At 36.6% G+C, this 12524-nt stretch overlaps 1 protein-coding gene across 1 annotated transcript; it reads left to right on the top strand.

Moving 5' to 3' along the window:
* The first annotated feature begins 10570 nt into the window (after positions 1-10570).
* On the top strand, positions 10571-11506 carry LOC102529591 (olfactory receptor-like protein OLF3). The gene has a single exon (XM_006210097.1). The coding sequence runs from the start codon at positions 10571-10573 to the stop codon at positions 11504-11506; it is 936 nt and encodes a 311-aa protein (XP_006210159.1).
* The last annotated feature ends 1018 nt before the right edge of the window (positions 11507-12524 follow it).

The raw sequence follows: 12524 nt of genomic DNA, 5'->3' as shown, positions 1-12524 counted from the left end.
TCATAGATTTCCTCCATGAGATGGAAAAAGTGATCCTTAGAGGTCCCAGATGCACAACATGATATGAGAGACAAAATCCTGACTTATCTGCCAGCTCTACCAGGAAAGTCTCAGATGGATCCAAGTTGGCTTAGCCTGGGTTGTGTGGCCCTTCCGCAGCCAAGCCCTCTGTTAGAGCTATGAGGCATTAACATATTAACATATTTTTGACTTGAATCATTTTGATTTATAGCAACTTATTTTATCACCTATCATAAATTCAATCTTTATAAATGCTCCATACATTAAAAAAACCCATGTTTTCTGTTATTGTTGATTGGAGCATTCTATAAATTTCAACTAGATCAAGGTTGATAGTGCTGTTCAAGTTTTCTATTTCCTTACCATTTCCATACTGTTCCCTTCCTTCTACTTCTATCAGTTATTGAGAAGTATTAAAATCTCTGTAATTGTGCATTTGCCAGTTTCTTCTTTCATTTCTTTCAGTTTTTGCTTCATGTGTTTTGAAGCTCTGTTATTAAGCACCTCAGTATTTATGATTATTCCGTATTCTTGATGAATTGAATTTTTTTCCTATTGTGAAATGCCTTTCTTGATCCCTGGTAGTGTTCTTTGCTCTGAAATTCTACTTGGACTGGTATTAATACAGAGGCTTCACCTTTCTTTCGATTAGTGTCAACATGGTATTTCTCTCCAATATCTCAAGGATCATTATCCTTCATTGCCTGATACCAATTGCCTTGCCTTGAAAATTGTGACTTAATATATTTTCCCCTGATCTGTAGTTGCTTCAGGTGGGAGGGTAAATTCAATGCTGATTTCTCTCTCTGGGCTAGAAACAAGCCTTTTTTTGAGTTTTTAAATCTTACTTAAAAAAAATTTGTGTTTGGCTTCTGGAGAGATTTTTCTTATTGTGACAAATATAAGAAAACATCTCTTAAGCTGGTTATCAAAATCTTTTCACTTTTCTTAGTTGGTGCTTAGGATGTCTGGCCTTAGAAAGTCTGTTCTGAACCATTGTCCCTCTCTGCTTCTAAAAAGTTTCACTACTTCTAGCAGTGACAAAAATGAAGATCTGAGGAGAACCTCTTACCTCCAGGGCTTCCAGTGGAAAAAGATATTCTATTTTTATTTGAGAAATTTTTGATAAAGGTAGGCCTATGAAATATAATGTCTCCATTGTTAGTAATTATTTACACAAAATAAAAATAGTATTTGAAACGTGTGTTCTATAAAACCCAGCATTCAAAGCATGGTAATTCTGGAGCTAGCTAGATCTAATTTCCTAAATCCCTTTGTGATTTGGGGCAAGGCATTTCATTTCTCTAGACTTTGTTAAAGTAAACCATTTTTAAGAGAAAAATTGCTGCATATAGATATGGGTGCCAACATTACTGTTATTATTGTTGATTTGGGCAACATAATTTTACCTTAGAATTATTTTAATTTTTAAAGTACTTTAATATCCATCATCTCATTTCTGTTGTTTTACTCATTCACTGTAAGACCACTATAACGAAGCACTACCGACTGGGTGGCTTAAACAGCAAATGTATTTTCTCACAATTCTGGAAACTAGAAGTCCAAGATCCAGGTGTTGGCAGGATTGTTTTCTTCTGAGACTGCTCTCCTTGTGTCTTCACGTGGTCTTCCTTCTGTGCACGTCTGTGTCTTCATCTCCTCTTATAAGGACACCAGTCATGTTGGATTAAGGCCCACCCCAATGACCTCATTTTACTTTAATTACCTCTTTACAGACCCTGTTTCCAAATACAGTCACATTCTGTGTTACTGGTGGTTAAAAATTCAACATATGAATTTGGGGGATGTGCACACAATTCAAACTAAAACATCCACGTTTTCAAAAATTATTGCCGTGATGGCTATTGCCCTGTTCCTTTTTCCTTTGTCCAGTAAGGTAGGGAAGTCTGGCATTATTATTCCTATTCAAAGTATGAGAACACCAATGTCAGGAGAGAATTTGGAAAGGCCACCAAGAGTCTAATTTGCTTGATATTTTATTTTCTTTAAAATTACTGAGACATTATAAGACAAGACAAGGTCTTTAAAATAAATTTTTATTGCAGACAGCTTTACAGAGATGCATTTCTGCTAAGAGCGATCACAAGTGCCAAGTGCCATCTAACTATTACTTAAGTATTTATAAGTATTATATAAGAACTTGCTATGTGCACTCACTAAATGTTAAGTGCTATTTAAGTACCATTGCTAGGGGTCAAGTGAAAGTAAAACTTGTGATAACCCATGAGCATTTAGAGATCTGTAAGAAGACAATATAAGAGAAGGAAACTGACTTTGAACAATCCCTGGTAGTTTCTTGATTTTTCTTATTTTTTTTGAAATGAAAAGATATGATCCTATGGTACGTGAATATAGAATTTAGGAAGAAGAGCCAGTTTGTGAAAAGAGAATAATTTTGTTTTAAGATGAATTATCATAAACTTATGTGATGAAGACAGGATAAATGTAGACATCACATGACCCAGCTAAGTAAGACCGGCATGGTCTTTGTTCCAACAAAAAAAAGGCATCCCTTTAGGAAAAAAAATTCCATATGAGGGCACATCCATTACTAAGTAAAACATGGGCCAAGTAAAATATAGTTGTATTACTACCTCATCTCTGTACCTTTGTGTAATGTGCAACTACATGCTTGTTGCAGAGTGTAAGACTGAAATGACTCTGTGTTATGAAAGTTTGATGAAACTCACCTATACAGCTATCTTTGTGAGAATACTACTTTTAATACAGAATTCATTTTTCTAATGCTTCTAGGATATTTTTTCAGGCTATTTTATATTCCATCAACTTCTGGCAAGTTGTATTTTACCAAAACTTTGTCCATTTGACTTGTTTTCAAATATGTTGAGATAAATTTATTTATAGTTTTGTATATTGTCCTTCGAATGTGTATTGAACTTGTGTCTCATCCCTCCCCTCCTCTCTTTTTCTTTTCTTTTCTTTTTTTTTCAGCTCCATTATGGTCAGTACTGCTCTCTCCTTTAAATTATTTCAGTATCTTTGTCAAAAATCAGTTGACTAAATTAGTAAATTTGGAATAGTTCTGGACTCTCTTGTCTATTCCACTGATTGATATCTCCACTGCTAAAGCAGTGTTATACTGTATAGATCCCTGTAGCGTTATAGTAAGTCTTTAAATCAGAGAATATGTCACTCCAAATTGGTTCTACATTTTAAAAATTACTTTATATGTGTTCTAGGTTCCTTGTTTTCCACATATATTTTATATTTAGCTCATCAAAAGTTTCAAAAAAGCCTAATGGAAACTTGATTAGAATTACACTGAATTTATTAGTCAAATTGGGGAGATCTGTCATCTAGGCAATATTGAATCTTGCAGTCCATGAACATGCAGTCTTTCCATTTATTTAGGTTTTCTTTAATGTCTCTAATCAGTTTATAGTTTCCATGATTAAAATGTTGCATGTTCATTAGCTCTTTCTCTAGTATGCCATGATTTTATGCTATTTTAATGATACTTTATTATAATTTTAGTTTCCACTTGTTCATTGATAGAATATAGAAATAAAATTTAGCATTTCATATTGATGTGCATCCTTTATCATTGTTAAAACCTCTTATTAGATTTCCATTTTTTTCCCCTTGGTGGATTCTTCTTTTATTTCTTTTGTTTTCCTTATTTCAGAGAATAGAACCTTCAGTACAGTGTTGAATAGAAGTGTTGAGAGTGAATATGCTTGAATGTTCTGGACCTTAGAGAAAAAACATTCAGTCATTCACCATTAAGAATGATGTTAATTATTAGAACTTTGCCCTTTTTTAGAATTGAGGAAATTCTCTTCTATTTCTAGATTCCTTAGTTTTTATCATTAATGGATATTGAATTTTGTCTAATAATTTTTACTGATCTATTGAGATACTGCACACATACATAATCTCTGTAGTCTCTTGATTTGGTAAATTACATTTGTTAATTTTTCAAAAAGTATCAGTTTTCTCACTAATTACTTTTTAAAAATTTAGAACATTATCTGGGATCCCATGTTGTATTTGCTTATTATTTCTCTTTAATCTCCTTTATTCTGTAACACGTTGAGTCTTTCCTTATCTTTCATGCCTTGACACATCTGAAGAATATTGATCAATTGAATTTTGTACTAGCTTTGCATTTCTGGGATAAACTCAACTTGGAAATAATATATTATTTTTTATATATTTGGATTCAATTTACCAGTATTTTAAATGTATTTTTGTATCTATGATGATGAGTGATTTTGATCTGTAGTTTTCTTTCTTTCTTTCTTTCTTTCTTTCTTTCTTTCTTTCTTTCTTTCTTTCTTTCTTTCTTTCTTTCTTTCTTTCTTTCTTTCTTTCTTTCTTTTTAAATTTGTGGTGTTTTTGTTTAGTTTAGATATCAGGGTAATCCTTAAAGAATTAGTGGTAGAAAGTTACGAACTAGAAACAACATAAATGTCTATCAGTGGAATGGATATCAGATTTGAGTTGCTTAAAGTAGGTAGTAAATCTCTGTAGTATTTTCAGAATACAAAGAAAGATATCTAGATGCGAAAATAAATAATGTGACAATGCTCAGTTAAAAGGAACCTCCCATAGTGAGACAAAATGGGGAAAAGTCCTTATGAAATAGCTGCATCAGTTGTGAAGATAATATATGATCTTAACTCATGTACAACTTCAGAACCTTGTTACAGGAGATACTGCTCAAAGATCCCACTGATGGTCCATGAATAATTGGGTACTTTGGGTCAAATAATCTCAAACATGAATACATGGACAGAAAGTCATGGGCAAGCTACAACTTCCTTAAGTTTTTTTTTTTTTTTTACAGAATAATCTTTTTATTGGAATTACAAGGTTGTGACCAAAGCTTTGCTACCCTGGGTTACAGTGCTCAAAAGTGCCCCTTTAGTTCTTTTTTTTTTTAACATTTTTTATTGATTTATAATCATTTTACAATGTTGTGTCAAATTCCAGTGTTCAGCATAATTTTTCAGTCATTCATGGACATATACACACTCATTGTCACATTTTTTTCTCTGTGATTTGTCATAACATTTTGTGTATATTTCCCTGGGCTAGACAGTGTAATCTTTTTTATCTATTCTACAATTTTGAAATCCCAGTCTATCCCTTCCCACCCTCTACCCCCCTGGTAACCACAAGTCTGTATTCTCTGTCCATGAGTCTATTTCTGTCCTGTATTTATGCTTTGTTTTTGCTTGTTTGTTTGTTTGTTTTTGTTTTTGCTTTTTAGATTCCACATAAGAGCAATATCATATGGTATTTTTCTTTCTCTTTCTGGCTTACTTTACTTAGAATGACATTCTCCAGGAGCATCCATGTTGCTGCAAATGGCATTATGTTGTCAGTTTTTATGGCTGAGTAGTATTCCATTGTATAAATATACCACCTCTTCTTTATCCAGTCACCTGTTGATGGACATTTAGGCTGTTTCCATGTTTTGGCTATTGTAAATAGTGCTGCTATGAACATTGGGGTGCAGGTGTCACCCTGAAGTAGATTTCCTTCTGGATACAAGCCCAGGAGTGGGATTCCTGGGTCATATGGTAAGTCTATTCCTAGTCTTTTGAGGAATCTCCACATTGTTTTCCACAGTGGCTGCACCAAACTGCATTCCCACCAGCAGTGTAGGAGGGTTCCCCTTTCTCCACAGCCTCTCCAGCATTTGTCATTTGTGGAATTTTGAATGACGGCCATTCTGACTGGTGTGAGGTGATACCTCATTGTAGTTTTGATTTGCATTTCTCTGATAATTAGTGATACTGAGCATTTTTTCATGTGCTTTTTGATCATTTGTATGTCTTCCTTGGAGAATTGCTTGTTTAGGTCTTCTGCCCATTTTTGGATTGGGTTGTTTATTTTTTTCTTATTGAGTCGTATGAGCTGCTTATATATTTTGGAGCTCAAGCCTTTGTCGGTTTCACTTGCAAAAATTTTCTCCCATTCCGTAGGTTGTCTTCTTGTTTTACTTCTGGTTTCCTTTGCTCTGCAGAAGCTTGTAAGTTTCATTAGGTCCCATTTGTTTATTCTTGCTTTTATTTCTTCTAGGAGAAAATTTTTGAAATGTATGTCAGATAATGTTTTGCCTATGTTTTCCTCTAGGAGGTTTATTGTATCTTGTCTTATGTTTAAGTCTTTAATCCATTTTGAGTTGATTTTTGTATATGGTGTAAGGGTGTGTTCTAGCTTCATTGTTTTACATGCTGCTGTCCAGCTTTCCCAACACCATTTGCTGAAGAGACTGTCTTTATTCCATCGTATATTCTTGCCTCCTTTGTCGAAGATGAGTTGACCAGAAGTTTGTGGGTTCATTTCTGGGCTCTCTATTCTGTTCCATTGGTCCATATGTCTGTTTTGGTACCAATACCATGCTGTCTTGATGACTGTAGCTCTATAGTATTGTCTGAAGTCTGGGAGAGTTATTCCTCCATCCTCTTTCTTTCTCTTCAGTAATGCTTTGGCAATTCTAGGTCTTTGATGGTTCCATATAAATTTTATTATGATTTGTTCTAGTTCTGTGAAATATGTCCTGGGTAATTGGATAGGGATTGCATTAAATCTGTAGATTGCCTTGGGCAGTGTGACCATTTTAACAATATTGATTCTTCCATCCAAGAGCATGGAATATCTTTCCATTTTTTAAAGTCTTCTTTAATTTCCTTCATCAATGGTTTATAGTTTTCTGTGTATAATTCTTTCGCCTCCTTGGTTAGATTTATTCCCAGATATTTTATTACTTTGGGTGCTATTTTAAACTTCCTTAAGTTATAACTTCAGCAAAGACAGGAGAATATCTCCAGGGGAACTGGGGATTTAGAGTCTCTTCTTATGTTTCTGGATCAGGAAAAACAGAATTCTCATTTTAAAATTCTTTTAAAAGCAGATGAGAGTTTGTGAGAGAATCACCATACAGAGAAGGAGAAAAAGTAACAGAAGTCTAACGAGCACAGTGTAATTGGCCTGTAGAGATTTTACCTCTGAGGGAAAAGAGTTGCTTTTTCCCAATCCTACATCTTGCCCAGCCCTGCTCTTCCTGGGACAATGCTGTCCTCTTGTGCTAGAGGTAAGGCATTCATGCTCAGAGGCTCTCCAATGGTTTCTTAGGATTATGAGTCAAGAAACAAGGATTTCCTTAACACACAGCCTCCTTCTAGGCTCATGTGACAATTAGTTTGAATTTGGTTACTACAGAGATAAACATCCCATTTTGGCAGTTGGTTTTAAGAAAATATATTTGGGTGGCCAAATAGGGGAGAAATTTCTTTCAAATACCCCTGAGAAATGAGATACTTAGCACCGGGCTTTTACTGCATTCATAGGAACCATTGAGTCTAGTTAATACAGGTCGTGTTCCCTGTGTCACATTGCACCCTCCCAGCACCTGTCCACTCTTTGAAATTGGGGCCGGAGAACAGATTTGTGCTAACCAGAAGGTCACTTCACCTGGATAACTGGCTTTAAACCTTCTGTTGCTCCAGGCAGTGCAGGTATGCATTAGGAAGTGGGAATAAGGTGGGGAGAATAATTTAGTCAATTAACAATTTGGGGAAATCTCACGCTTTCCAGGTGGCTTCTTTTTTGAGAAGAACACTTCTGATGTGTAACTTTAGGAAGCTTGAGTCACAGTTCTGGGAAGGAAAGTTGGTTCAGGAATGTTCTTTATTTTATTATTATTGTCAGTTAAAACATCAACTTCCTTTCAAAAATCTGTTTTTAACTTTTATTTACGTAGCAAATTTTCAAAAATGTTTTAAACTTTTTTTTGTTGTTTTACTTTTTAACCTTTTATTTTTGGTTAAAAAAATCATTCTTTTTTACTATTGGTGTTATATCCTTATTCCATTATCCTCCTTACCTCCCTTGCTCCAATGAATTGGGATAGACTTGAATGTATGCTCTCTTTAGGCAGATGAAAAAAGTGCAGTTGGTCCTCCAAATCCACGAGTTCCATGTCCATGAATTCAACCAATGGTTGATTCAAAATATAAAAAAAAAATTCCAGAAAGTTCCAAAAATTTGAATTTGCTGCAGGCTGGCAAGTATTTACAGAGCATTAGTTTGTATTAGATATTATAAGCAATCTAGAGATGAGTTAAAGTATACAGGAGAATGTGTGCATGTTATATGCAAATACTAAGCCATTTTATATAAGGTACTTGAGCATCCATAGATTTTGGTGTACACTGGGGTCCTAAACCCCGTGGATACTGAGGGATGACTACAGATCATGACACTTGAACTGGGAGGGGCAAGTTCATTGGCAAAGTAGTTTGTTTACTTCCAGAAAGAAGGAATTTATAAAACATGAAGATGGTACAGAAACATGACATGTAACTCCGAGTGTTTCTATTTGTAATCAATACCTTGCTGAGCCTTTAAAGGAAACTATTGACCCAAGATCAGGGATTCCTACATTTTCTTTGTCAAGCCCTTAACTATTATTACTGATTAAGGAGTGAAAGACTCAAAGCCACCAGAGATTATCATCAGATTTTTCAGCTAAGTCTTCTTATTTGGTATCTAAGAATACATTAAATAATCATTAACAACTTCTTGCACTGTATTTTTTCCTTTTATCCCTCTCCTGGTGAACTCGTGTTGCATGAATTGTTTCATATATTATAGCAGAATTAGAAACTACCTAATTCATCTTCTAGAAATAACTCATAAAATATTATTTGTATGTGGTCAAGTTCCACTGCCAGGTCTTAGGCCCTGATTTTGCCTTTTGAGGTCACTTGTCTCTCTTTCATACCTGAGGTCTTTGCCAGTGATAATTTTGTATTCCAACTTTCTCCTTTCATTAGCATGGAAAGATAGGTTTCCTCCTTCTTTGATAGAAATATTACAAAGTGACTTGCTAATCTGAAGCTCTAGAGTAAATTCTAAAGAATTAGAGAACATTTTGTACTTTTATTGCTTCCCCTTGTAACTTACATAAATTCTCTCTCGGAGTGGGAATGGTTTATTAAGTTTAGTTTATTCACAAATAAAAGAAAAATTATCACATGCAAATACCCATAGACCCTTCTCTGCTGGCTAATCTAAGCACCTCTGCAGTTAGCTGTTCTTACTGTCATGAATACCCCCAAAACAAAGTATGATTCTCATTATATATTCAATGGCACTGTCTGATCACAGAGAGCAAGCAGATAATATCTCCTTGGGGCAGCTGTGCACTTTCTGTACCCAAAGGGCAGAGTGATTAGAGGGACAGAGTATGTCGGAAATCTAGAGTAGACTTTGTTCAGTCCATGAGGTTTTTGGAAGTCACCTGTGATTTAAATAAGGCACAAACAAGGTTACCAAGAGTTCCAGATAGAGCACCAGAGCCCTTGAGCTCTCTGAAATACTAATATATCAACAGGATTAGAAAGTTTGGGCATGGTATCGGGCAGACTAGAGTATTACTTTGGTCATGTGACTCAAAGTAGAGGGAGAATAGCACAAGGATGAGAGAAGATGAAGTTGCCTAAGGTGGGGGGAATGGGTATATATTTCAGATGGAGACAAAAGTAAGGAGGGTTAAAGGACAGAGATAGTCAATGGTCATTTCACTGCATCAATTCCAATTAATTATTTTCCCATCACATTATCGTCTCCAAACTATAACGATCACTATCCAGAATACATATAAATAGAATCAGAGGAAATATACAGCCAGTTTCCCATGATCCCTTAGTTAATAGGCTAGCATGTGTGGCAATTATTTGAGCTCCCATCATGTCCTAAGGAAGACAGTTAATGCAACTTTGATTTGTTTCTTGACAGTCGCACCTTGCTGTTGATCCCATGCTCTGCTGTTCTTCTGAAGGAGGAGAAATACAATACTGCAGAGTCTTTCCTCTTAGTCTCCCAGGCAGGTAAAACAAGTAGGTGAAGACTTTTCAGAACTGAGCCTGATCACCCAGGTCTTCATTTTTCATCTCACTGATTCTGAAACGTAGTTTTTACAGTCAAATGCTCTACCCCTGAGCTATACCTCCTGAAATGCAATTTTTGACAATGTTTAGCTACTAAGAAATCTACCTTTTAACTTACAACCCCAAATTTATGATTTTAAAAGGGTGAAAATTTAGTATTCCATTTTCATAGAGAATCCAGAAGTGAAAAAGTAAATAAAAAGCAAAAACTGTTCGTACCTGTTAGGTTCCATTCAATATGTGTTTGGGATAATGAGGGAAAAACTAGTATCCAGCAAAGAAGTAAAGAAAACAAAACAAAAAAGTCGGGAACTGGCTTGAAAGAAAATGAATACATTTTATACTTAATCTTTTTGACTTAAATGTCTAAGCATTTTAATGAAACCTTTCCTCCCTAAGGAAGAAGGAGCGTTTTCTTTTCTCCTTGGATCTGAGCCACATCAGTGGGTTCTGTTGTGACCCCAAACCCAGAGGAGACATCTAATTGGGAAAACCACACTATTTAGTGTGAGATGGCCATTTGACCTAAGTAACTTCGTAAGATCTTCTGGCACTTTAAATATTGTTTTGATTTATAATTTGGGTTTGGTCCTCAGAGGCTCATGGGCAGGGAAAACCAGACATGGATGAGTGAGTTCATTCTGCTGGGGCTGTCCAGCTGCTGGGAGACTCAGGTCTCCCTCTTCGTCCTTTTCCTTGTCATGTATGTGGTGACCATGCTGGGGAATTTCATCATCGTCCTCCTTATTAGATTGGACAGCAGGCTGAACACACCCATGTACTTTTTCCTCAGTGTCCTGTCATTTGTGGACATCTGTTACACCAACAGCACTGTCCCCCAGATGCTTGTTCACTTCCTGTCAGCCTGGAAATCCATCCCGTTCTACAGCTGTGTGCTCCAGCTGTCTGTCTCTCTGGCATTGGGTGGGTCTGAGTTCTTCCTGCTGGGAGCCATGGCCTATGACCGCTATGTGGCCGTGTGCCACCCGCTGCGCTACACAGTCATCATGCACGGAGGGCTGTGCCTGGGGCTGGCTGCCGGCTGCTTGGTGGCTGGTTTTGTGAATTCGCTGATGGAAACAATCATTACCTTTCAGCTCCCTCTGTGCCATAATGTTATTAATCACTTTGCCTGTGAGGTGTTGGCTGTGCTGAGGCTGAGCTGTGTGGACATCTCCTTCAACATGGTCATGGTGACCATCTCAGGATTTCTGGTGATCATGCTTCCCTGCGTCCTTGTCCTCTTCTCCTATGGTCACATAGTTGCTGCCATTCTGCGTATACGCTCCACCCAAGGACGCCACAAAGCCTTTGGGACGTGTGCCTCCCACCTCACTGTGGTTTCCATGTGCTTTGGAACAGTCATCTTCACATACGTGAGACCCGCGGCTGGCTCCTCAGCAGAACAGGAGAAGATGGTGTCCCTGTTCTATGCTGTGGTGACCCCAATGATGAATCCTTTCATCTATAGCTTGAGGAACAAGGAGGTGATGAGTGCCTCAAGAAGAGTGCTGGGGAAATTTAATGAAAAAAAGTAAAGATTCAAAGAAATTCTTCCTTCCAACAGCCCATAGAATGACATTCTAAACAAAGAGAAACTGATGGACATGCCCTTTCTCCTCAGATTTGTTGAGACAGTAGATTATGGTGAGCAAGTTCTTCTAGACTGACTTTCACGTTCATCCACATTTTGACACTATGTGTTACTATTATACATATGGTTAAAAAAAAGCCTTCAGTTATTAAACTGAGGTCTGCTGGGTAATCTGTCCTCCTAGACTTCATATTCCCCCTTTTCCTTTCCTATTCTTCCTGCGTATTTCTTCAGGAAATGCAATATGAACAGTAAAAAGTCTCAGGGTGAGAACAGCCACACTTTGTATCACGACCCCACCCCTCACCAGCAGTGTGGCTTTGAAGAATGTACTTAACATCTCTGACCTCTAATTTCCTCAACTATAAAAAGAAGTAATCATATCCAGTATGTATGATTATTTTGAAGATTGGGCATTAATCTATGTAAATACCTGGTCGAACAGTGGCACAGAATAGATAATCAACCATTTAAAAAAATGGCTTGTAGGGCACAATTACAGGGCTACACATTACACAACCTTCTCTCTCTATACAATTATTCAAAATGAACTTTTTTCCTTTTGCGGTGGCTCTAGTAGACCACTGTTCTATGTCTGCTCCAGGTAATCACCTTACCCAGAACCATGGCATCCATCCATCCATCCTTCCATCCATCTAATTTATCGTCTCTCTCTCTCTCTTATATATCTATCCACTCATCCATCCATCTATCTAACTTATCTATCTGTATACATCACACATATTTTTTTAGTTCCAAGCCAGATAAGACCTTTCTCATGATCTCCAAATATATGCATCAGTGCTTGCTTAATGCCTTCACTCACTTTATATAAACCTCAGTCTTAACATAGTTAAAATAGGGCTATTGTGCTTGCTTCCTCTATTGTAAACTACTCTCCTCTTGCCCCAGTACACCTCCACTGCGTTCGTAAAAGGAACCATCATGCATCAGACTAATGT

Source organism: Vicugna pacos, chromosome 7, assembly GCF_048564905.1.
Source record: "Vicugna pacos chromosome 7, VicPac4, whole genome shotgun sequence".
In the NCBI taxonomy this organism is placed as follows: Eukaryota; Metazoa; Chordata; class Mammalia; order Artiodactyla; family Camelidae; genus Vicugna; species Vicugna pacos.
Note: the sequence above shows the minus strand (reverse complement) of the source record. Positions and strands in the feature narration are given on the sequence as shown.